General features: G+C 36.2%; 1 protein-coding gene across 1 annotated transcript in view; it reads right to left on the bottom strand.

The window, feature by feature from the left end:
• Positions 1–26,063, bottom strand: part of PDGFC (platelet derived growth factor C) — a 120,261-nt gene that overhangs the window by 2,810 nt on the left and 91,388 nt on the right. Inside the window, exon 4 of the mRNA XM_054295137.1 lies at positions 5,081–5,288. Within this exon, the coding sequence (XP_054151112.1) occupies positions 5,081–5,288 (208 nt within the window). The remainder of the gene's footprint in view (positions 1–5,080; positions 5,289–26,063) is intronic.

The following is a 26,063-nucleotide window of genomic DNA, read 5'->3' as shown; positions in this document are numbered from 1 at the left end:
GGTCATTTTGGATTTGGAGAAATGCACACAGAGCTATTAAGAATCTTGCGAAATTTCAAAGGTATTTTCAATTCACTTGCAATAAAGCATTCAAACTTCTTGTTGCAATTTCAATTATTGCTTCTTTGCTAGGGCATTGTAATTATAAGAAGAACGAAACCATTCATATCTAAGCAGAAGTCGCTTTCATGGACTAAGAACTTCAAGGAGTTGTCATCATCAGGGAATTCTGCACAGAATAAATAACTGCGCAAGACTGTATATCTATGTAACTATTAGTAGGTTCCATTTTCTCCTCCCTTTCCACAGCAGCATATATAAGAATTTCTGTTGTTCAACTAGGTTTCATTTTCTCTTGATGTGTTTTAAATAAAAGTTCCTCCTTGTAAGCAACTAACTTGAAGTGCAGGTTAAACATATTAATATTTGGCACCAGTTTCCCTAGAAACTGGTTTCACTGTATCATACTAAAGTTTCACTATGCCAATGGTTGAACAGCAAGGTTCATGAAAAGATCTGAAAGGACAAGCTCCTTTATGTCCATCTTAGCTGCATAGTCAAGAGCTAACAAGCCTTGAAATAACCAGTTGAAATTGGGAAAAAAATAATGAGACTGTAGGGAAAAAACAGTGAGAAGCAATGGAAATTGAATTTATTTCAGAAAAGTCAGACTATAGTGGTCCTTTAGCTCTAGGATCTTTTGTCTGAATTGTTTTTCTCCATGCCCACCATTAAGGAACAGAAGTGATGTCTAATTCACAGGGATACTACTCTCTCTAGCAAAAAACAAAAAGATAAAGAGAAAACGAAAACCTTATGATAACACGACTATTGAGATGACTGAAACAGAGGCCCCGAATAAAGTGACAAAGACATTTAACCAACTGGTCTTAAGCTAAATCAAGTGAAAATTAGGGGGGGGGGAAAGAACCTCAGTGCATTAATATAGCTTAAAAAATACTTTAATGTCATCTATTCATGAATAAAAATAAATACAATAAAGCTAAAATAAGTTTCTGATCTGAATCACCCTCTAGAGAAATATCTTTTTTCCCTCTCTACTATGTAAAGAGCCTTAAGAGGTCATCAAGAAGAACTTCAGCCTATCAAGGCAAGATAATTCCTCCTAATTCTATTTAAACACACGAGACATTAAAAAAATTTGGAAGCTGGATTTCTTTTGCAGAAATGCTCAGTGGTACTCTCCAAGGAGCAGATCTTTGGGAAGCAATTTCAATCCGTGTTCCTTCAAACATTTCTTTTGCAGGCATATCCATATACTGGCATCCATAAGTAAGGATTTATTGTTGTGAAAGGTCAGTTAAACACACTGAAGCCTTTTCTTTGCTTGCACTCACAGCGAATGCCAAGCTGGGGAACTTCATTCCATCACTATCAGGTTAACATAGGCTCCTAAATAAACAAACTGAATTTTAAGAGGGAGGAGTGTGTAATAACTCCAATAACGTTACTGATAGGACACCAGCCTGCCTCCCACGCTGCAAGAGCATTCCTTGGAGAAAGTTGAGGAGAGAGCAGAGGAAAAGAGAGACAAAACTTCCAGGGGAGAAATTCACTGTGAAAAACCAGAAATTATTTAAGCCCTTCTGATCAGCTAATAGCTCTAGGCTGAGTCACTTAAAAGGTGGATGTGTCTACCTCCATTAATCAAGGACTGCCGACAGGAATGGAGTATTTCTTTCTTCTGTAGTGTTTTCAAACATGTAATAAGTGAGCTGTCTGAATGAGGATAAAATGCCTGAAGCACACTGTGAGAAGTGCTAGTTCTGCTAATACTTTCTCCTGGAAGATTGTTTCTGCAGAGACTGATATGCTTGGTGCAGTGAATTTGAAGGAGCTAATCTTGTGTGCTGCTCAGCCCTTCACCATGGGATATTGAAAGTGAAAGTGGGCACTGACACCCCTTCCAGCCAGCCCACAGAGCAGTGGGAGAGATTCTTGTGTGGTGATGTCCTTCTCCATTGCCTCCTGCCTTCTGGCAGCAGCAGAGGAATGCATCAATTTCCCTACCTACAAGCTAGCTGTACTTATAGAGAAAAGGGCAATGCACTAAAATAAACAGCATGGTACTCACTTTGTCACAAAAAGAAATTAATTTGAACTCAACCCCTCAGACCTGCAGACATTAATTTTAAAAGGGTTCTTTTGGAGAACACACAGTCAGCTCTTAGCAGATATCTTTCAGGGTGCTGTACTGTTACAACAGGCTTCAAGAGAGATGAACAAATGTCATGTTTGATTTCCAAGCTTAAAAATGTACTAAGGTATATTGCTATAATACCTCACAATGAACCCTTGCCCTATCTTATGTAATTCAATTTCATTAAAAGGTCTGTGGCAAATTTATCTAGTGGTTATATAATCACTTCTTTGAAGTGTGTGAATGAAGCTGTTATTTTTTCAAAGAGTAGCTGTCTATTCAAAATTTATTTTAACACACTGTGGGCACAAAACTAGATGAGAGAATGTATATATTCCCTTAAAAGTGTTTACTTAACCACAATAAAAGGTTATGTGGATTTCCCAAGTGCACTGAGTTACAGTACCTGTTATAATGTGAACATTTAAACACTCCTTCAACTTGGCTTCCACTCATGTATCATGCTTGACACAACATGACACAACAGTCGAGGTTCTTTTGTCTAGCACTAGCTCAGGAGGAGTGAAGGCTCTGCAGTAGCACATAAATGGGAAACACTAAAATAAAAATAAGTGAAGGATAAAAAATCTAGATGAAGGTAGGCCTACAGTAAAGTGCATTTCAAAAGCATGCCAACACTGGCACACGCAACTGAACTAATCCATGTTCACAGTAGCCTGAAATTAATTGTGTTATGCAACTGGCAATGCAATTTTCTGGCATCTTCTGGATGTGTATCGAGTACCACAGGGAAACTTCTTTCCCAAAACATTTTTCCAGCTGGATACTGCTCTCAAAGTCAAGGAAACAAATTAAATTCCTGTTGGGGCACTTGTGTGTGAGCACAGATAGCGGCAGAATGGTTTCATTCCTAAGCACTTTGGAGATGTTCCTGGGAATGTAAGTTTCTTACTGGCTTCTACAATAGGAGCTGTTACAAAATCTCAAGGAAGAAGTGGGGTATAAATAAAAAAAAAGTGACATAACTGTACAAAACCCACAACTGCTAAGGACTACGCTTTCACTTGGGACTATTTTTTTCCTCCTTAAGGAGATTTCAGAATGTGATCTAAAGATTACATATAGATTTCAGTGCGAAGTGATGGGATAATTTTTTTGTAAAGCAAAATATATTTTATTTTTATGCATGTTTAATAGTATAAAAGAATCTATGACTATATTTCAACATCAAAGCCTCTGAACTTGGTTCTTCTTTTCTGACTAGAAGTTTTTGGAAGCATTTTATCCAGAGAAAACATCAGAGGCGGAAGTTCTCTGGAATTTAGGTTGTCTAAATATAGTTTTTCATACCAATTATTATGTAGGACTAGAGGATATTTCTCTACATAAAGTAAGATACACTTTTAATAACTTGTTTATGATAATAGGAGAGTAATTTATCTTTTACACTGAAACACTGTAAAAATGAAACTGATCTAATCATGAATCAAAGAGTTTAAATGAAACAAAAATTTTGAGGATATGCCCTTCTCACAAACATGTGTTAAAAAGGTTTTGAAATACAGCAAACATGGTGCTTGAGAGAATATCATGGGAAAAAATAAAAAAGAAGAAAATGGTTTTGCTTTTCCTATCTATTGAATAGTTCTATGGCATTTCAACTGGACATATTTTCCACCTCAGGCTATTCTATTACAGACTCAGTAATACAGTCTGAGGGTGGTCTCTAAGACAAATGTGGCAATACCATGATATGTTTATTCAGTGAAAAAATCTATTTCAGCATCTAATTAGAAGTCTTTAAAAGATTTACTCTGATAGTTTCCTTCTAAGATATGTCTTGCAGGGAGTTTCTTTTGTCAATATAGATGTTATCCAACACCTGCATTTTGTTTTTCTCCCACTTACTGTGTGCTTATGGCATGCATTTGGCAAATACTAAATCTCTTTAATTAAGGAAGTGTTAAATGACTATCTGAGAGCTTTTAAAGATATTTCCTCCTCCTTGGCTCATAATTTAGCTGCTCTGTGCACAGCTATAGCAAAACAGATAGGGTACAAAGGCTGATTTCTGGGCTCCAATCTAAGAATTAACTGCCAAGCCCTTAAATTTGAGCTATGCAAAGTTCTACTTCCTCCCTTTTCTTGCTGATCAGATGATAACCTTCTACTTTACCTCCACCAACAGAGAAGTCTGTTCAGTTATGCTCATATGTTTTTATTTTCATGCTGTATGGTGGGCAAGCGTACTGCCTTCACGCTATCCATGTTTACCCATAAACATGAAATAGTGGGTAGCATCTGGAGGGCATGTGGCAGGAAATTCAGGAGTGTCAGATGTAGAAGGAAGAAAATGACTTGCTGATCAACAGATCTACAAATTTTGAAAACACAGTCTACTTTACTTCTGATGAAGTTGACAACCGCACGATCAACCCAGACATGGACACATGGTATTCCCTAAGGTGTCATCAAAGAGAAACATTTAGGTATTGCTCTCAATTCATTTCACGTAGAGACTGGAAACATTTTAAGGAAATAAACAATCACTCACATAATACAGTAAGTATAAGATATTACCTACCTCAAGTTAAAATAAAGTTTTTGCCCTCCATAAAAAAAGAAACCCACAAATTTCAAATGTGTTACTCCATCAAGATGCCCTGCTACTTTAGGGAAATAAAGATCTCCCAGGTTCCCTACAGGAAAGTGCTGTGTTTGCCTTTTTTTTTTAAATTCCACTTTGCTGCCCTATCCTCCTAAATTCCTTTAAGTTTTGAGTTTAGCTATTTCCCTTTTTCAAATAATACAATGGTGAGGGCGGTGAACAACAATGGAACCTGCTCTCTAACGTATTCCTTTCTTCGAACCAAAAATCAAGGTGAAGAACACTCTTAATTCTTTGTCAAGAAATCATACCCACAGCAAGCTGCAAGGCCAGACAGAAGACTAAATTACCTCTTGACTTCCTCCCATGAATGTATGCTTTCCCAAGAAGCTGCCACGTTGGCCTGTACAAATCTTCCAAATCCAGCTGCCACCGCTCAGGTTCGAGATAGCGGATAAGGTCTTCCACGGTGCTGAACCCAGCCACGGCGTTGTTTAACACATCCAAGGGCAAGGCTGATGGGGGCAGCAGGGATGGGCTGGGGGCTTCTGTGTGGTGCTGCAAGCAAACCCAAGAGAAGAGCACCAGTCAGAGGGTTAATGGATGTGGCTCTGACAAAGTGCGGTACTTTACCCAGTTACATAGCTGGGAAAGTTTATAAGTGGATAGCTTGCTTCCAAAGTACAGTTTATCTAATAAGACAAATGACAAGAGTCAAAAAGTATCTAATTATTCTTTAGCAATAATTGTAAACAAACTTCCACTGCAGAGTTTGCCTAGTTCTTATTTTTCCAGCCTTGCAGCCAGCATGCCACTACACCTGTCCTTTGAATATGTTCACTGAGTGACGGATGGGACTTCAGAAACAGATCAAAGGGTGATTTAAAAATATGGCCCCATTTACAGGCATTTCTCAAACCCTTCTAGAAATCTGAAACATTTCACATTTTGCTTCTCCTCAGAAACTTAGCCACAATCTTTGCCTTCTCATCCTTCAATGCAAAACATTAACATACCCCAGTACAAAGACAGCAAATATTCTTGCTGTCACCCATAAATAAAAAAAAAAAGTTGTGTTTAATACAGTGCTAAGAATTGTGTTTCTGGTTAAACAATAATGAACAGTGTATTAACAACATCTGGCATAACTAAAATTATTTCTCCCTTACAAAGAGAAAATAAATGTCCCAAATGAAATCAAAAGTATTTAAACATTGAAATTGAGCCCTGACAAAGTACTCTACCACAGCACAAATCTCACTGACAAGCTCAGTGGACAGGAATACTTAGTCACAGACAATTTAAGCAAAGTGAGGCATCTGTTTCTGTTCACTCTACAATCTGTTTTAAAATTATGCATTGATTTATATTTTCAAAACAATAAAAAATGGCAGGAAGGTAAGCCTTAGGAGAAAGCTGCTTCTGAGGCACCTGAAGTTTAGAATTTAAGCTTTTCTGTATGCAGACATTACTACAGACATTATGTCCACAGTAATGCACCAGAGCAATTCATCTGGATCATGTAAGAAAGATGAAGAAAAATTTGAACACGCTGCTGATTTAGGGGATGGAGAGGACAAGAATATGTGTTTATATAGATATCTGTGTTTAAAAATCTTTATGCCACTTAGTTTCAAAATGGCACTGTCAGTACTGTAATGTGAACTGTGTATATATTATAATCTTTTCCATCTATAATGTCAGATCAGTGGTAGTAATTTACCTTTTCAAAATGATGGGGGAAATTGATGAGAACTGTAACACTTATGCTGGAAAAGAAGATTTAGCATGACACTCAGCAGAAGTTTTCTAAAATACATACTCCTGTGGTAGCTGCATTCTATACCAACAATAATATTTTCTGTTCTCTAAATTCTATTAAATATGCAGTTTTGGTTTCAGCTAAATGTCTGGTTGAAAGAGTAGCAAATGGGAGTAACCACCATGGCCTTCCTATATTTTGCTTGAAGGCTTTCTCTGCAACTTCAAGAAATGCAGCCACTAGAAGGATTTGTGCTGTTTTTTAACTGGAAGTCTTGCAAAACAAATACAAAACATAGATAAGAGTGTTCTGCTACTGTTACTTTTACAATATTTTCATCTTGCTAATCATTTCCATTAGAGTTGGTGAAACAGTTGTTTCCCATTCTGGATGAATGTGGTTTTCAAAATATTAAAATGTTTCTTCTTCTCTTTGCTCTATTGCCTGCATTAAAAATAGTTACACGTTGATCCATCTATTCCATTATGATAATAAAGCAACAGATTCTGGTCTATAATTTAAATCATTGCTCTTAGCAAAATATGTTACTTAGCAAGGTTCAGAAGAGTGCTGTGACACTGCAATTCAGATGGTCAGAAAAATAAACATTCCAAAATTTTTCTTCCTGTTTTTCTCCACAATGCTGTAACAGCCACATTTCCTGGTTTGAAGGTGCAGGGTTTTACTAACATGAAAAACAAAATCAATTGTAGAACTAATAACTGAAGTAAAAAAATAATTCTTCTATTTTATTTTCAGCAGAAGATTTACTTCAGTGTCTTACTTCTGCTAGGATTTTTGTTGCCAGAGAAACAGGTGGATTCTAGAAGAAAATGTACTGATCTAGAATCTATGTCCATATTTACAACTTACAACATCCACACTAAACAATACATACATAGCAAGTAATCCATCAGTTTATGGCATTCTGGATTCAATAGGCATGAGTTTAACTGTTGTGAGGGTATGGTTAATCATTGCACTTCATGGGAACACAATTAAAATTGCCATCACTCTTTAGTCATTTTCACAGCAACCCAAAACAAAGAAAAAGTATTTGAAACAGCAAAATCATACATCTTTCAATGTTTTAGAATAAAGTCATTAGAATCTCAGGATTAAGAATGTTTTTCCCAATGATCTTTAATGTTAGTCAATTTATATGACAGTTAAAATGTACCAAAGATTAAAGATTATTGATATCATAGAGATGTATATTGAATTTGCGACATAATAACCTTTATGAAATCTCAATTCAATAAACTGTTCAAGATAAATGGTACTTCTAAATATACTTTACTTTGGTTTTACTTGTTAGTGGATACTAATTACTTTATAATTTATATATTTTTGACAGAATATCCAGGGCAGCATAAGTGACTAAACTCCTTCCAGTGACTAAAACTATATGGAATTCTGTACAATTTATAATTTCACTTGACTTTCTCAAAGTTTGCCATCTATAGGCAGAGTTTACATATGCAATAAGGTGTTACTCGCAGAGCAGAAAGCAGAAATGACTTGATGCAAGAAATTAAAACTTGACTTTGTGGATGGTATACACCTTTTAGAACAAGCCAATGTGGAACTCCAGCATGATTCTGAAAAGTAATAACATCATAGCTGCAACTCAGAAATGCTGAAATGCTTCTTACCTGAAGCTTTCAGTCACTTTATAGTAAATCTATGACTCCTGCTGCAATTTAATCTGTATTTCTCTAAGCAGTCCCACCTGGATGCTCCGCTCCACCTGCATGGCTGACACTCACTGGTGATCTCAAGGCACTCCCTGTGCTGTGCCATGGTGCCAGCAGCCAGTGGGTGTCAGAGAGAGCAATGCCATTTCACAGCAGAATGGTGCTGGGGAAGCCTCCCAGGAGGACCACTGATGATCTCTAGCTGTTTTGCTGCTCAGCATTGATGGAGATAATGACCTGATGAATGAAGTAGCCATCTGTCAAGTGGACATTTATTCTATAGATGGCATCACCTAATTTACTCCACAGAAATTTCTCATGTCTCCCCTAACAGGTCACCTAAAAATAATCAACATTTGATTTAACATATATTTATTTATCTGACTGGGGAGATAGAACCCAAGACCACAGACACTTCTGCTGCCCAAATATAGCAGCTATCCAAAATATCTTTCCTGATGGAAACCGTTTTCTGAGAAGTGGTGTTCACCACACTCTGCTATAATAAATACTAATTGACAGTAAACACTTATTCTGTCATAGCAACACATTCTCAACTCATGCCAATGTTTTAGGTTTGAGATCACCTTTCTTATTTTTTTCTTCCCTGAGCATGAATAATTTCTGTCAAGATAAATTTGACAAATGCATCAAGTTATCTATATGACTCCTCTAGTAAGAAAACCAACGTGCTGTGGTTTGTTTCTGTTTTTCTGCCCAGGAAACAATTGCAAATTGCTTTAATGACCATAAATGTGCTTAGAACGAAGATAGAGACAAACAGTTGCATATTTACTGTTAGTTAAAATGATTCAGGATGAAAACCAGAGCAGAAATCATTGAACTTCTGCTGGCCTGTACAACAGCCAAGAATGACAATTGGTGTTGGATCAAACAGAATTTTCTTCTGTTTACATTGTATTTCTGTACATGCACTTAGCTCTATCAAAACAAATACCACACAGAAATCCCCAAATTGTTTATAAACATACAAGACAGGCCAGTAGACCGGTTTAGGCAACAGTTAAAGACATAGGCTTGGGAAAAAGGATGGAAATAATACAGACTAATGTCACAAGAACATCCAACCCAGAACATCACACATAACAGTGCCCCAGAAAAAAATTAGGGACCAAAATGCATCTTAGGGTGCTCACAATGTTAGTTGTGGCCTATCAAAGGAATCAAAATTACTCCATCTAGCCTCTTTCTCAAAGAGAAAAAGAGTAGGACACCATTGTATGTAGAATAAGAAGTCAACCCTCACTGAAGCAGCAGATTTGAACAAAAGCTTCAACAAACAAATTTAAAATTATCTAGTTGAAGTCTAAAATATTATTTAGTATGCAGCCTAACATGACCTATGATTAATTTCTTGTTCTGACACATTTCTTGTGTTATCTGAGCACAGTATTTAGGTCAAATTTTCATCATGTAAAGCATCTGGAGGTAGTATCTCCTCGATATGCCAGCATAATTGTGTATGTGGCTGAAAAATAAAGAGGCAAACTTCTGAAAAAGAAGAATATACCTGCAACAGCAAAGCCATCACAACTAAAAACACAGCAGCTGCTAACACAAACACAGTTTTAGATTCACTCTGGCACCAGGAATTTCACAGCACACAGGTTTGTAACCTTATCAAATCTGTAAAATGAACATAAAGGCAATTCCTTGACCTCACAAATTCTGTGAGAGGATGAATACAACCAATTTTTGTTAGATACTCATTATTGGTTTACCTGAAGAATACAGAAGTGTGTTAGACAGATAGTAGGTATAAATTTGGATATGAGACTGGATATTATAACCTTTCCTGTTTGCCACTCTCTGTCAGTTCTTTCCTTGCACTGTACCTGCTCCAAGGATAAACAATTCAGAACACAACAGCACTGACCTACAATCTACACAAGGTCAGTTCTTAATAGCTCTAGTATGACCTAAGAAAAGACTTTCTTTTGCTCCTGGTTCTCAGGATAAGGGCACTAACACCCCAAAGGTACCAACACCACCTTCTGCCAGTTAAAGGAGAGGCAAAAAATAGTAATGTTAGGTTGCTGCCGCCAGGAGTAAGGAATTTCATGTTTAATAGCGCAAGCACTAAGTTAAGACTGGAAAAACAAAAACAAATGAGTCAAATACTTGGCATGACAGGACACTTACAAGTACTGAATACTATGTCTAAAATAATTACCTCCCCACAAAAGAAATCCCCACTTTTTCTTTTTGCTTTCTTGTCTTGAAGAAAATATTGTCAAGCAGTTTCTGAGTTATGACCCATTCATCAGTTGGCACAGTTCACAGAAAATAATAAACATCAGTGTAGTTTAATCAAACTAGAAGGGACTCTAAAAAAGCCTCAAAGGAACCTAGTCTCCCCTGAAACACAACTAGGATCAGTAATTTGAAAGAAATAACATACTTCTCTTAATGAAATATCTGTAGATTTTGTAGGGTTTTTTTTTTTTTTTAATTATTATACAGGAACATTCCAAGTCCTGCTCAGATTTAAAGATATGCTTTTGAAACTTATAGTACATGCACATTCTTGTAACACGCACTCAAGAACCTGTTTTCTTCCTTCATAATCACAGGTAACCCTCCTTCTAGCATCATTAGAATCTCTGAGAGAAAGCAGATCTCCAACTCGTTGGAGTCTGCCCTGAGGATACAAATTTCTTCACATAACAATAGCTCTTTGTTTTCTCCCAGGAGTACATGCAGTAATAGGTGTGAAGAGCCTCTAGAAATCCTGACCTACCTGAAAAAGCACACACTTTTACTTGCTTGCATCTATGCAGTACAAAAGAAAAAGCACTAGTGAAAGTCTCTCATTTATAAAGACATCATCTCTGTGCAATATTAATGTGCGTTACTAAGAAAGTGTTAGTCCTGTTCAAGTTTCAAGGCAGAAGGAAGTAATCTGTAGCTGGCCTGTGTGCAAATATCCAAGCAGAGAAATCAAGCTCCAGGATCCTCTTCTTATGCCAAAGAAATGAAAAAAATAACCAAAAAAGGAGAAAAAAAAAAAAAAGAAGCCACAGAGGCAGAAAATTTAGGCTGCCAAAACCAGGAATAAGGCAAGGATGTTTACTGCACATGGCAGAGGTGGAAGTCAGGAAGGCTGCCACACCTTCCGTCCACTGCAGCACCTTTTCCTGCTTTGGATGAAGTTGCTGTCACAGCAGCAAGGATGGCTGCACGAGAGACACATCACCCTGGAGATGCTGAGCAGGTAGGGCTGGTGAAATAAGCTCCAGTGGCACTGAGTTAAACATCCTTCTCTTCCAGCTGGCCTCCTTTCAGGGGTGCAACCTCTGCCAGGCAAGTGGCACACAGGTAAGGGGGTACCAGCCCTCCTCAATTTAATGCTTCTGAAAACGAGAACCAGATTGCATGATGACAGCACCTCACCCCTCTTTCCTGGGCCTCTAGCTCTCTGCTTTTCACAGGCTACCCAAATTTTCTGTTCCTATAGAGTGCTACAACCTCTTATCAAAAGCTTGTCCAGGCTCTCTTTGTGTGCATGCAGGGTTCTCCTTTCATCTCACTGAGGACCTCATTTGCTGAGTATCCAGGTCTGCCCTTGCATCAATTTACATCTTAAAGCCAGAGATGAGAAGGCTTTCCAAACTCTACATCCATATTTTTGCTACTGCATTTTGGCGATTGCTTTCCCAATATGTGTAACCTCTACTCTCCATAACCACCTACAGGAGGAACATCACAGAGATGTCTAGGGAAAATGAACACCTTTGAGCCTTTCTGGTTTTGCCTGAAACAGGTAGAAATAAAAAAATAAAGATGTGCAAAATAGCATTGGATAAAAGTCTTACAGCTTAACTAACAGCATAACATCACCTCAGGCTAAACTTCTGAGACAAAATGTATTTTGAAAATGTTTAAATATTCCCCTAAATAGAGTTTCTGTGCACTTCACAGAGAAGGCCTGGAATTCTAATTGTGCTGAAAACAACTGCAAGATGCTCCCAAGGAAGCTAGCAGCATGGAAATAGCACAGGATGTCACTAATCATCAGTGTTCCTCTGGCAAATTGCAGCTTTTTGCCTGAAGTCCATGCATACTGACACCTCTTGAAATAGACAGTACAGGTGTGAGAGACAGAGCTGACACATTTAGAGCTACCTCATTAACTCTCAGAGGATGCCATCAATTGCAATAATCTCTGGAACCTATTTTCAAAAAACCTTTATGGATTGGTTAGTTGTCATAAATATATATAAACATGTATGAGTACATTAATGGTTGTGTTTATATATGCATAAAATGCAGTTTGATTTTTCTGTGATCACATGTATCCGTAATAATAAATCACACTAATTCATTTTAAAGGCAAAAAGCAGAAAACTGATGCTTAGCCCTGTATTGTATGGGAGAACTTATTGTCAATACACTTCATCATGATAGCGTTAGGAGACATATGCACAGACACAACTATATTTCTTGGATGCAGTTGCATTGATTTTTTTCAGTGCATCTGTTAAGCCTCATTGAAGCAGCACGTGCTAGCTACTTCATGAGTATTTCATAGGCACTACACAACCACCTGCCTCTCCTTTACTGGAAGTATCTGGTTTTTTGACAAAATGACCCAGTGATTCTTGTACTCTTTTGGGTAAGAACTTTCATTCACTGATTTATTCTTTCAGCTAATTAAGGAGAGAAGAATTGTATAAACAACTCTGCTTGAAAGCTGTGTTGCCAACATCTTTGGCAACTGCAAAGATCTCAAGCCATGAAGCATACAACCCCTGCAAGCCCCAGAATCCAGAAAGCTGGCAGATTCAGCCAGATACCTGCAATGGAAACCAAATTCTGATGCCTTTTTTCCTACCCTTCTAATTGGTTTTCAATTGCATTTGCCGGCATTAGGAATCTGTGGACATGGTAGTGAAAAGGATTCTAGATAGAAGACTCAAAGAAATGTGAGACATATCTCGACCTGGACACATTTTGACTCAGTAGGCAAAGAGCCAGCCTGACTATTCTGAAAGCAGGATCTGATGAAGCTGAAATTCACTGAGTTGAACAGGAAGCATTTAAAAGCAAACAGCCTGTGATAATCATATAGAACAAGTTGTGGCATAGATTATCTCCAAGACAAGAAACTTCAAAGTCAAATCAGTATGTCAGTTTGAATCTCAAGTTACTTCCTGAAATAATTTGTCTTTTTTTATCATTTTCAATTTACTGTAGATATACAAACTAATTTTAGGTTTATTACCCCAGAGTCAGGGTTCCTATTAAGCATATTTGTGGCAGAGTAACATAAACCATAACTACTACCAAAATCTTAATTTTTAGTGAGAACTCCCTGATTTTTTATACATTTCTCTCTTTTAAACAAGACTTTAAAAGAAAATTTAGAGCGAGCTTTCCCCATACCATGCAACTATATATATGCTGTAAGAAAAAGACTACATTTGTATCCTAGTAACAACTGCTAAATATTTTGATTTCTGAACCTCAGAGTAACTTTCATTATAACATTTTCAAAACAAATTTATGAAATGCATTCAAAACTATCTGGCTTTTCCTGTCCCATGCATGAGCACATGCGAGGATTATAACTGCAACTTTAAAAAGCTATAACCCAGTAGATCATGTTATGTCTTGTACAATTTAAAAGTACAACAAAAATATTTAGTCTAATTCAGACCATGGGCAATACTAACATCTATATGCACATTTTAAAGGGTATGAAGTGTGTCTGTCTGTTTATACAGATAAAGTACCTGCTGAAAATGACTGAAAGTAGACTGCATATAGGCAAAATGAAGTACCAAAATAATTTACTGAAGTATAGTTTCTCTCATCACAATCTCATAAAATCTTTCTTTGGAGAAAGATCCTGTCATGTGCTTGCAGCAAGGTGCTAAAACAGGCAAATCCCCCAGTGTCTGAGAAATCATAACCTTCATGTCTGATAGCATTTTCTTTTTTATACTCACAGGACTGTCCTAAACAAATTAGCAGCTGCAGTGAATCCTTACAATGTGTGGAACGTGTGAGGGAACGTGCAGGACAGGTGGTCAGCTATTCACATCTCATGGGACTGCTGCTGATTGCTGCAGGTTAAGTTCTGGAAACACAAAATATTTTCCTAAGTAGTTACTCTGTCCTCCCTGTCTTAGTGCCTTCCTTTCAACTCTCCCTTATTAATTACTCATCAGACATTTAAAAACGTTTAAAGTTTATTCCCTGCTTAATCTAGCTCATTGTTAAGAGATCATTGCAGTCTTGTACCCATTTGCAGGGCAGGACTCTCTATTGATTGCTTGCTGACTTTTCAAAAGAATGGGAAATTTTCTCCTCATACTGCTCTCACTGAGGAGTTAAAGTAGAACTCTACAGAGACCCTTCAAAAACTACATCAATATTTCATTGCTTGATGACTTACTGAATATACCCACAATTACCTTTTTATGTTTCAACCCCAAGCGCTTAAGGTAGCTTCATTTTTGTTTTGTGCTTGAACTGACCTTGTGATTAAAGCAGTAGGGTATTTAATGACTGTTTTAAATACTAGTGACATCACTCTGCACTAAAATATTCCTTCGTGGACATTCAAATGCATGAGTTGACAGCTAAATAAGAAGTGTTTTTTCCAAATGCTGCTATAAATAAACCCTTTACCTTCATTTTGTGAATATAAAGTCAAATGTAATTTTCTAGGTTGTCCTGTTTTGATTAATGTTGTATTATGCCTGCAATTCCCTTCTAGAAGGGAAACCTTATCAAGATTTATATATCAAATACTGGGAACAAGAAAGAGAATACCTCTTCTCAATATTCATAATGATATCCTTATATATTTTTTTACAGTTTATATTTATTGTACAGAGACCCTGGCTCCAAGATTTAGCTGAACTTTAGCGGAAAAGGATTCCACCACAGCTTAGCTTCTTTCTCTGACACTTGGATACTATGCAAGTCCAGTATACATACCTGAAGGCTGAATTGTGGAACCTGAATTTTGCTTACAATATGAAACTATCATCAAAAAGGAGGAATAACATTGTAGTTGAACTGACAGCAAATAAAGTGCCCAAGTGAATCAATGCAAAATGAGATTCCTGCAATCAGATGGCAGTGAGCCATAGTCTTATGTAGTCTAATGAATGCTAGCTCAGATCTTAATGCAAATGGTGTTACTGTGTCTATTAATCACTACATTTGCAGACACACCTAAAATTCAAGCAGGAAAAAGTTGTGGTTGCTATATTTATGATTTACAGTAGCCTTTTTTAAAATTTTCTGCACACAAGCTCTAGTTTAGTTGACTGACAGTAACTGATAAGGAATAAACAGCCAACATAAGTGCAGCTGTTCTGAATAGAAAAAGGGTTTTGTACATTCTTCTGTGACAGGGGATATGGCCAGCCACAGTTAAAGGACACCATGTCTGCAGACCTTTTTTAAAATTACTCATTTTACTCAAAACACATATAACAGCTTAATCAAATTAAACAACAGTAAGTGTTTGGAGTCAGTGAATGAACTGCTCTTTAAGTTCCCTCTAGGAACTATCTCACTGGAAATGGGTAGGTGTTCTTAAGAAAATGTTTACTTATCCCAGTATGCTCACAGGAGGTTCATCAAACATTAAACACCAGGAATGAGCGTTTGTTACAACTGGAAAGTGTATTTGTGAAAGACAATGAAAATTACTTCTACAGTGAAGACTACTTTAATTTGATCCTTCAGTATACATGTTAAATTGCATTCCACAACAGCTTTCTGTTCATTTCATATCACAATAAAATGAACACACCCAACATTCCTGTACAGCAGACGTTGCAAATCAGAGCTTGTCCTGCCTTGAAGGTAAAAAGTCCTTGAACAAAGCATTACTTTGCAGGGAAAGAACCTCATCTCTGTCCTAATATATCCATTCTTAGTGTCATCAAACATTTCATGTTACCTCATTATACTTTGATATGTATTACACAAGTAGAGTAATGTGATTGCACAACAAATAAAGTCAAGATTAATTGGGATAGTATGCTTAATAAGAGAAATTGAAGAAAAAGTATTTTGAAATCCCTTGCATTAGGAGTAAAATATTAAAAGCGTAAATACAAAATCATAAGTAGAGTTTGAAGCAGAATAAACAGTGTTACGGAGGAGACCTAAACCTGAATAAGAGGCAATGGGATTCTGTTCTAAAAAATCAAATCTCATTCACACACTTTCAGAATAACATCATAAAAACAGATATTGAGCTGCTAGAGAGGTCCCAGCTGAAATACAGCGTTAGATTTATCTCCAGCACTTGTGAGATATAGGCAGAGAGAAACAGGAAATTCACATGAAAGAACAAGATGAAAACAAAAGAATGAACCATGATAAAAGATTAAGTAATACAACTTTCTTTCATCTTGACAAGACCAGGCTGACAGGAGATAACAAACATGCAAAAGAGCATCAGATGATCAGCTGTTCCCTAAACCATCAATGACAAGAATTATTTATGTTAAGTGTTTGAAAAAAGTTTTATACAACGTAAAAGTGTGCAACAGATGACATGGGGAATCTCTGAAATCTTCATCCCTGGACTTCAGGAACAGCACTAGAATCTAGCAAGAATGAGCTTAGTGTGTCTGCTCCCCCTTAGAGCAGGACAATTGCTCAGGAAAGGTCCAGTCCCACGGAGCTCCCTTCCAGCCTTGCATCTCTGGGATTGCACAGCATCTACCTGGTGACCTTGATCTTTCTAGAAGAGTCGTGAAATTATGCTGAGGGACATGCTGAATTTTAGAAAGTAACTAATTCTAAATAATTTTAAAATCTCTTTTGACTAACTGTGCCAGAAGCTTTTCTGAATACATAACCAAACACTTTTTTTTCCTCACCTACTCTGTCCATTTATACATTTTAACCCTTTGGATTTAGAAAACTAATGGTACGTATAAAAATAATAACTGTATGGCAGTATACCTAAATATAGAATATATGGTAGAAAAATGCATTCTTTTTTTAGCTGAATGTCAAACCATAAACCTTTAACTAAAATGAGAATGAAACTATTTCAGTTTTGGACTTTAATTTAGCTACTATCTCTTGAAGAAAATTAGAGAGTCACAGGTTTTTTATTAAAAGTTGGTTCCCTGGGAGTAGCAGAAGTTCCTTTGGCAGGATCATTTACAATTTCTTTGAAACCTCAAAATAGTATGTAATATAATACACTTGAGAAGATGGTTTTAGTATCAGCTGTAAAAAAAAAGTAGCTGCATTTCTGCCATGCTCTACTTTTTCAAAGCTATTTAAAACTGATCCTTCAAAGATGGTTTGAAAGCAGAGTGCTTCATTCTATTTCTAATAGTCTCCCATGAAATTTGGTGCTGCTTACAGCATGAAAAAATCCATTAAAATAGAATGAGGTTGAATTTTAAGGCACCACTATAAACAACTGCCTCAGTCTGATTCTTGGTGTTATTAAAAATGAAATAAATCTTTGAAACAGTCTAATTAACTTTACTTGAATGAATAAATATACATTTTCCTTTGTACATGCAATTCCTTTTTACCCATTTCCTTGACAAAAAAAGAAAAAAATGAAATACAACTTCTGCCAAGTAATAAACTCATAGTATTAACAAATCCAATATTTTGGAGACAAAATCCATTCTCCTGAGGACTGATAATTAATGAGCTGTCTTCCTTTAAGCCTGATATCTTCAGTTATAACAGTGTCACTGTCCACAGACGTGACCAAATTCTCTTCAATTAATCTGATGGTCAACTAGATCAAGTATCTTGATATGGATGGATGGATAGTAGATAGACAGGTACACAGATAGACATTTTAAACAATTATATTCATTTGGGCTTGCTATCATATCATGGGTATAGGTACTGTTTTTAACAGAAATTGTAGGAAATTATGCTGCATTATGTCCACAACCAGGCCATTAATCTTCCTTGCAGCATTTTAAACAAGTCTATTTAAACACATTGATTGTGTCCCCAGTCCTGCCACCAGGCTGTTCATAGCAGTGACACTGACTGAGAGGGATGTCCCCATGTGCACAGACCTTTATCTGGTTTTCTCCTTTCACACTGCTCTGGTTTTGCATGTTCACTCTGCTGCAAAGCTACCAAATCAAAGCACCTGCCCAGGAAAGAAAGTGCTGCACAGCAACACTGCACCAACCATAACCCACTCACAAACTGCTGCTCTCTGCTGCGCCTTACTGTCACTTTTGAAAGAGGTGAAGGTTTTCTTCAATTTTGTATTTCAAAAGCATAATTTTAAAAGAGTTGCCAAGCCTTTTAAAGAGGCACCTTTCATTCTATTACCCTTATGTACCCTTTTTAACACCCATTTGAAAAATTTATATTTATGCTCTGAAACATACTTTTCTGCTTGTATATATGCTTAAAATATCCCTCTGTCTCTTATTTTTCCATTCACTGATTCAGCAATACTGTCAGTTTCTGATGATTTAATGTAGAATATATGGAGCTAATTACAGAACACAAGACATCAAAAACTGTGGTTTTCCAAACTTTAGTTAATTGTGGTTTCACAAGCTGCTGTTCAATGCAATCTAGGAAGTGGTTAGATGTAGGGCTTATAATCAGTCCAAGTAAAAAGTCAAAGTGTGAGGCACTGGTTGCACCTGAATTTTCCAGCTGAATTATGAGTTTCTGTGAACTGCAGACATTGTGGGGTTCAACAGAGTGAAAAAAAAGTGATTTGTTCCCTTAGCTTACAGGACCGAAAGATAATGCCTAACCACAAGTTTATCTTTTGACCAAGTCAGAAAATCTACTTCACAGCCATATCAGTGAAAATGCTGTTTTGCATCCCCAACAAAGCACCATCTCAGAAACAAGCCAAATAAGAAGATAACTTAAGATTATATTAAAAAGGCATTATTTATCAGCAATGACCACTGAATATATATTGTGGGATGGTTTTTCCAGAGCATGATGGACACTGCAAGAAGAGGGGAAAAAAAAAAAAAAGAGGGGGGGGCAGGGAAGCAACTTTGCAAGGAAAACACCAGTCAAGAGCAGTCATTGAAGAGATCTGCATGGCTAATTCTGGTGGGATTTCTCCCACCTGCCCTAAACAGTGAAGCCCCATGAGATCATCTATTTGTTTAAATAAGGATAAAAACACATTCTGAAGGTTATCAATACCAAAAATGAAACATAATTGAGATGTTCTGCATGAATTACACTTATGAAGCAACTTTAAACAAGCTGAGTAAAATGACTGTGGTGACTGCCAGGCTTTGCTGAGGGAAGACTCAGTCTTGTATTTGGAGAAAATATTTTCTGTTTTTGTAAATGTTTATACATTTGAGATACCTAATGGCCTAAAAGATAGTATTACCATGTTCTTAGCCTTCTTTCATTATTTACTATTTAATTTGAAGCTACTTTGCATCTCTCAGATTACCGCTGCAGTCCCAGTGGACAAACAATGATTTGAACGAATTAGGATGCCAGAGCACTAATCACTTGGGGAATGGGAGGGAAGACAAATTGTCATTTCAAGTACATCACCATATACTTAATGTAAATTGCCTGAATTTAGATGAGCATAAATTCCCTTTGTTAGGCCATATTTCAGTTAAGAAGTCAGAAGAGGACATTTTGCTATTTAACAATTCAGGTTATATTCTCTTCTCAAACAATATACTAGTATTAGATATGAGTTACCTTAGCAACTATTATGTTGTCAGGAATTCTGAGAAACTAGGATGCCTCAGTAAGCAACTAAAACACTGACAACTTTCTTCTTTTTTATCTCCTACAATTCAGCTTCTCCCAAAGAAAATAAACCAATTTTTTGGGATTACCACTGACTGTAACCTCAGAATGAAAACATCAATACTGTTTTTAACTTTATTAGCATAAAAGTTTAATTCCTCCAAGCAATCTTTCCTTCATTACTGAATCTGGTCCATGGTGTATAATTCACTTAACTAGGACATTAGAGGAATACATAGATGCTGGGGAGAATATTAATCTCAGTGTAATAAATATGTATAGTAAAACAGTTATTTGTCAATTAATTAATACATATTTAAAAAAAAATTAAAACCCCACCAAAATCTATTTAGGATTGAATAATGTGACCATTATTGTGATGATGTGGTCATTGTTTTTCAGACTCACAATACCCAATAGTTCCTGTTGAAGGCAATGTTTAAAAATCTGTCACCAGCCAGACTGTAAATCACAAAAATCTAGAATCAAAACTTCCAAAGATTTCAAGCCAATAAGTTGGAAAGTATATGATTCTTATTGAAATTTCAGTAGTGTTGCATATAATAGAAATAACATTAAAATTGCATGGAATAATAAATGCAAGTTGGTGCTTTGTTAAAATAACTTTACAATACATTTATTCACCTGATAAAACCCACAGGAATACCATTTGTAAACAAAATGACCTCACCATGACAATTTGGCTCTATACTGGCAATTGCCAGTTATCACCCCTTGGGTAACTTGATTATTGTTTTCACTTTCTCCTCTGAACCTCAATACTTGGCAGAAACAAGCTGCCATCCTTTCCCTGCAGAAAGAAAAATAGTGGAAATTGCAGGAAGCCATGGCCCATGGCAGATTCTAACTGGGGACAGAACACTGAGCATGACAAAGTCAGAGCAGGGTATAAAAGGTCTAAACTGAAAAAGTCCCATGCTGTACCCCAGGCAAGATGTGTTGCTTCCTCCTTCTCTTGGGGGATTCTCTAATTGCTTCATTACTAATTCTCTAATTGCTTGATTAGAAGATTACCTTCGTAAGTATTTAACTAAGGAAAATGGAGAAGTTCTTTCAAAAGTAATTGTACTCTTACAATTTATTAGGGAATCAAATTCAGAGAAAAATTAAGAAAGTTATGGTGTTATTAAATCACTTTTCTCTGGTTTCAGATTTTCATTATGACTACCCCTTAATATTTTGTTATTCTTTGAAACATGAACCACAAAATTTAGGCCAGTTCTATCTATAAATTATCCATTAGCATTTTTGTATAGCACTGGTTTAGTAAATTGTGTCTTTGTATGACTTTGTATGATGCTCCTTAGATGGGCACAAGGGTTTCAAAATTATCAACAACTTATTTGAAATGGCCTGCACAGAAAAGTTGGCCCTGTTCACACTTTGATACCTTTTAATGGATTGATTTTCAAAATACCTTTGTGATTTATAAGTTTCAGGTGATGAAATATCAAATTTCATAATGGAAATTTTAAGATTTTTTTCCTCTTTAAGAGCAAGTCTCTTTTTCAATTTAAAGAATTGAAAAACTTTCTGAAAAATTTTAGTTGTCTTTGTACTCTTAACTTGACCATTTATCTTTTATTTTTGGTGAAAAGCTGAGCTATATTCTGAAGTTTTTATACCAGCAAACAGTTTCAAAACACTCTTATGAACCTTAATTCCACATTAATTTTGCATTAAAGATATACTGTTGTTTAAGGCACCAAATCGAAAAGGGTTTTTTCCTACATGAAAAGTGCCTATGACTTTATTAAGCAGAAAGGCAATTAAAAGTAAACTAAAAAGTAAAGTAAATAGAGTATTTTAAGATATATATATATTGACAGAGTGCAAACAGGAGCAGATCAATGACAGAACTTAGTTAAACTAAAAGACAAGCATTCCAAGCCAAAAAAGGCATTACACAGATGAATTAAGAGCAGGAAGTATTTTATTACTAACTTTTGATTGCCCACAACACATCACATTGAAAAGCCCAAAGAACAAATATGCACACACAAATCAGAAGAGTACAGCAGATCAGAATGATTTTAGAAGATAAGCAAGGGCAGCCCTATTATCAGCTTATACATTAAAAGCTTAAATATATGTGGCTAACTGTTCTTCCAGTTAGAAAGTTAAAAATTATTTTTAATAAGAAATATAGATGATGACTGAGATGATTTGATGATTTGGCTCAACTAAGTTATTTTACTCTCCATGGCTACTTAGTCATTTTGGTTCTGTTAGTCAGAAGGGAAAATCAGAGTTGGTTGCACAGCTAGCAAAAATTAGTTTTCAAATATATTTTAAATTTAGGTGTTTTCAAGCTTCAAAGACAATGGCCTTTTAAACACTCACATGCAGGCACAGTAAGAAAAATAGTGAAAAAAAACCACTTGAAAATTCAAATTCTGGAATTGCATTTACCATGCCAGCAATTCACTAAAATATCAAGACACTGATTTCTAAAAAAATTTCCTTAGCACTGCATCTGTCTTTTTAAAGATGACGATGATTTCTAGAGGGCGCTTGTCATACTATTAGAAGACAATTTAGAATAAGAGATGTCTACTAACAAACTCTGATGCTAATTGCTACCAAAAGACACCAGAGCTAGATTCTGAACAATAAATCACCATATTGATTGAATTATTGACACTACACTGAAAATCCCCTATCTTCCTAACACACTCGGATGAGACCAATAAGTGCTGTAAGTCATGTCAGGGTGGAGTTGCTGAGTTATTAGAGAGTCACCCCAAGAAGCCCTTTTGCAGCTGAAAGGGAAAGGCTATTAGAATCCACCAGCCTCCACAGGGCCTGTAGGATTATATGCAGAATTTCTTGGACAGGCTGTGTCATCTGCTTTTACACCTCCACCTTTCAAGTGCCTTTAAACCTGGTCTTTCATGCATTAAAGCACGCCCTTCAACGTGAAGCCCAGCATTCTATTTCTCCTCATAAATGACCCTTACTTTTTTTTTCCCCCCTGTGATTTAGTGCTCAGCTCAAAAGCAGAGTGAAATTAATAGTCAGGCCTCTGGAAATGTTTTTGGTCAAACAAACTGCCTTCCACTGCAACATGCTAGGTTTTTTAAATTTAGTTTTGTTTTTAAACAACTACAGTTCTTCAACAACATCGGCCACCTAGGAGCAAACATGGAAGCGGCCTTCCTGAATTCCTTGTCTACTACCCTAGCCTGAGATAATTGCAAGAACAGATGTGACAGCTTTGTGATTTCCTACTTTCCCATGAAAACAAAACTGAAAGCTTTTCAACAACAATCCTGGCTTCTTCAGCCAAACCTTTCATCATCATCATTAAAAAGGTTTTGAGCACTTACAGAAGCTAACAAATGACAGCTCATAATCCCCATCTATAACACCAGAGGCCAGGTACTGCAAAGAAAAGACAGGTGCAAATTTTGGTATTCCCATAGTGCTTATTAACTACCCCTTTTTAGAAAGAAAAGGATTTGTCTTAACACCACTACCAATATCCCACATTAATCTTCCCACAAGCAAACTCTTACCCTGAAGCCACTATACAGTGTTATTATCTGTCAAGAATTCTCCTGAATTTAAAGAGGTGCCTCTACCAACCTGTGGAGCTAGATTGTGCTGTAAGCCATCTACAGAAGCTGTCCCAAAGCAGAATTTATCTCAAATGTCTAGAGCTGCCCCCTTCAGAGCTCTAGGATGTGAAAGTTAAATAAAATAAAATAAATTGAGAAGTTGCACTCTTCTATACCAACTTCTTTAAATTCATTGCAGAATTGTAGTAAGAAAATTGGCAGACACACCACTAGAGTTACTACCTGTTTTGCTGGGGCTAGGCAATGGACAGGATTGTGGCATGACTAACACATTTATATTGAATAGGGACAGAACAGGAATGCACCTAAATGGCATAACTGAAAATTATGTTGGTGCCTGAAACCTAGTATCAAATGTACATTTGCTTACCTTTTTTTCAGTTACCAACCGTGTCAGGCACAATGTCTCAGTGTGATTTGAAAAAAAAAAAATCAGGACTGCACCAGTTGCACAGGGGATTACTTGAAGAATGGGATAGAATCACTTTGCTTTGGAATTTGTAGAGAAGCCATCACCATGCTTTCTCAAAAATGTTGATCCCGAAAATTGGAGAAGGGATAGTCAACTAGGTGATTCTGTAATACTTAAAGTATAAAAAATGACAAATTGCTAGAAAAACTTTGAGGAAGAGGAAGATGGTGTTGGGAGTTCTTTATGCTTTTTGCTTGGGCTTTTTTGGGAGACTTTTTGTGTGGACATTTTGTTGTCTTATTTTTGTTCCGAGTTTTTGGAGGGAGGATGGTTTGGGTTTTTTAAACCAGACATATCAAGTGAAAAGTAGCTTATAAAATATTTAGCAAAGGATTAAATAAAAAAAATAATTGATACACTGCATTCTTTAGTATAGATATGATCAATTAGACTGAACAAATAAACTTGAACCATGACTACAGAATAATCTTGCAAGACTAAAGGAACATTTGAACATCATTGTGAAATATTTCTGCTGAAGGAGCATTCAAAGCTCCAATTACATGACATCACTGAGTTTACAGCTGAAGAGTGGCATTTTTATATATATACAGATTGCTCTTAAGTCACAGCCTTGCTTGAGGGTTTTTTTTTGAGGACCCTCATATAAAACTTAAAAATTTTTGAAAATAGCAGAGCACACAATATTAAAATTTACACTAAAACACTACAAACAAGTAAATGATAGATCACGTAAAACTCATTTCCAAGTTAAATATGCTACATAAACTTCTCTGCTGAAATGATATGAGGCACTAATAAAGTTTTCAAATACTAAAAAAGAGTCCCTGACAATATAAATATTCATTACTAAATGGCAATTTAATAAAAGCCTTTGGGTAATTTACAGAGAATGAAGAAAAGGGATTGTCTCATGTATTTTAAATACTTTTGCAATACATTTTCTAAACTTTCCACTTTTTAGGATATTTAATTGTTTCCACTGAATCATTCTATGGTCTGCTTTCATCTGGGAGGAGAGGGTTAATATGTGATCAAAGGCATTATTTGGGACAAGGAGCAATAAAGGTTGCCTGCTTATCCTTGACAGATGCATTACCCCATCTCTTGTAATAATTTCTGCTTCAAACAAGTTGACAGAGAGTGATCTAACCTGAACATAATGCTCTAGACAACTAAAAGGAGAGTAGTTTTCACGACCTCTTGTCCATCTCACTTGTTGCCCCTTCAATACTTCAAAAAAATGCCCCCACACTCATAAATTAAAGAGTGTTAAGACTTACATTAATGGTCCATTAAAAAAACACTGATATTTGCTGAACATTCCTGAATTTTTCAGGAAGAAAACTTGTACAGAATTTTTTTAAAAGAACAAAACATCAAAGCATGACATTTGTGATAATGCAATTGCATTTAATTTTGAAATTACTGCTAGTTATTTAGAAATAAGAAAATTAGCTGATTTTTCATCTCTTGCCTCAGTGATACAGGATGTGATATTCAATAAATTTCCTAAATCAATGAACTTAAATCTTAGTCAAATATATGATAAATTTGTAAAAAGGTTTAATCCAAGGAATCGAAATTACTTTCCTACAAAAAATGAAACAATTTGTGATTCTTTTCAGCCTCAGCCACTGCATGACTAACATCACAGAAAAATATGAAACAAATGGTTTATACTTGATGTTCTACACGAGAAACTGCACTCAGATTTTGGCTAAAGGGAAAGGAACTTTGTCCTTCAAAGAACAAAACTTGCTATCAGATAAGTATACTCATTCCCTTTAAGAACTACATGTCAACACCAAAATAGTTCAAAATGTCCCTCTTCCTTTTAGAGTCTCAGAAAATCCTCACTGATACCTCAGAATTTGCAGGTGAAGGATACACTTCTATGGACTTTGGTGCAGGTCCATAATCTTGCTAGATTCCAGACTCTGCAAGTCTGCTTCACACACACAAATCTTTAAACTTTTTATGATGTCTGTGGGACAGAATGAGACATGGTCACAGCAAAAAAAGGCATTATGATTTAATTAGACAGCATACTTCAGAGGTTCTTTTGCCTCCAAGTTTTTTCTCCCATCA

The sequence above is a fragment of the Melozone crissalis genome, unplaced genomic scaffold (genome assembly GCF_028551555.1).
Source record: "Melozone crissalis strain CALT ecotype California unplaced genomic scaffold, PUWL_Pcris_2 ptg000006l_1, whole genome shotgun sequence".
In the NCBI taxonomy this organism is placed as follows: domain Eukaryota; kingdom Metazoa; phylum Chordata; class Aves; order Passeriformes; family Passerellidae; genus Melozone; species Melozone crissalis.
The sequence above is the reverse complement of the archived record's forward strand: the minus strand, read 5'-3'. Positions and strand labels throughout refer to the sequence as shown.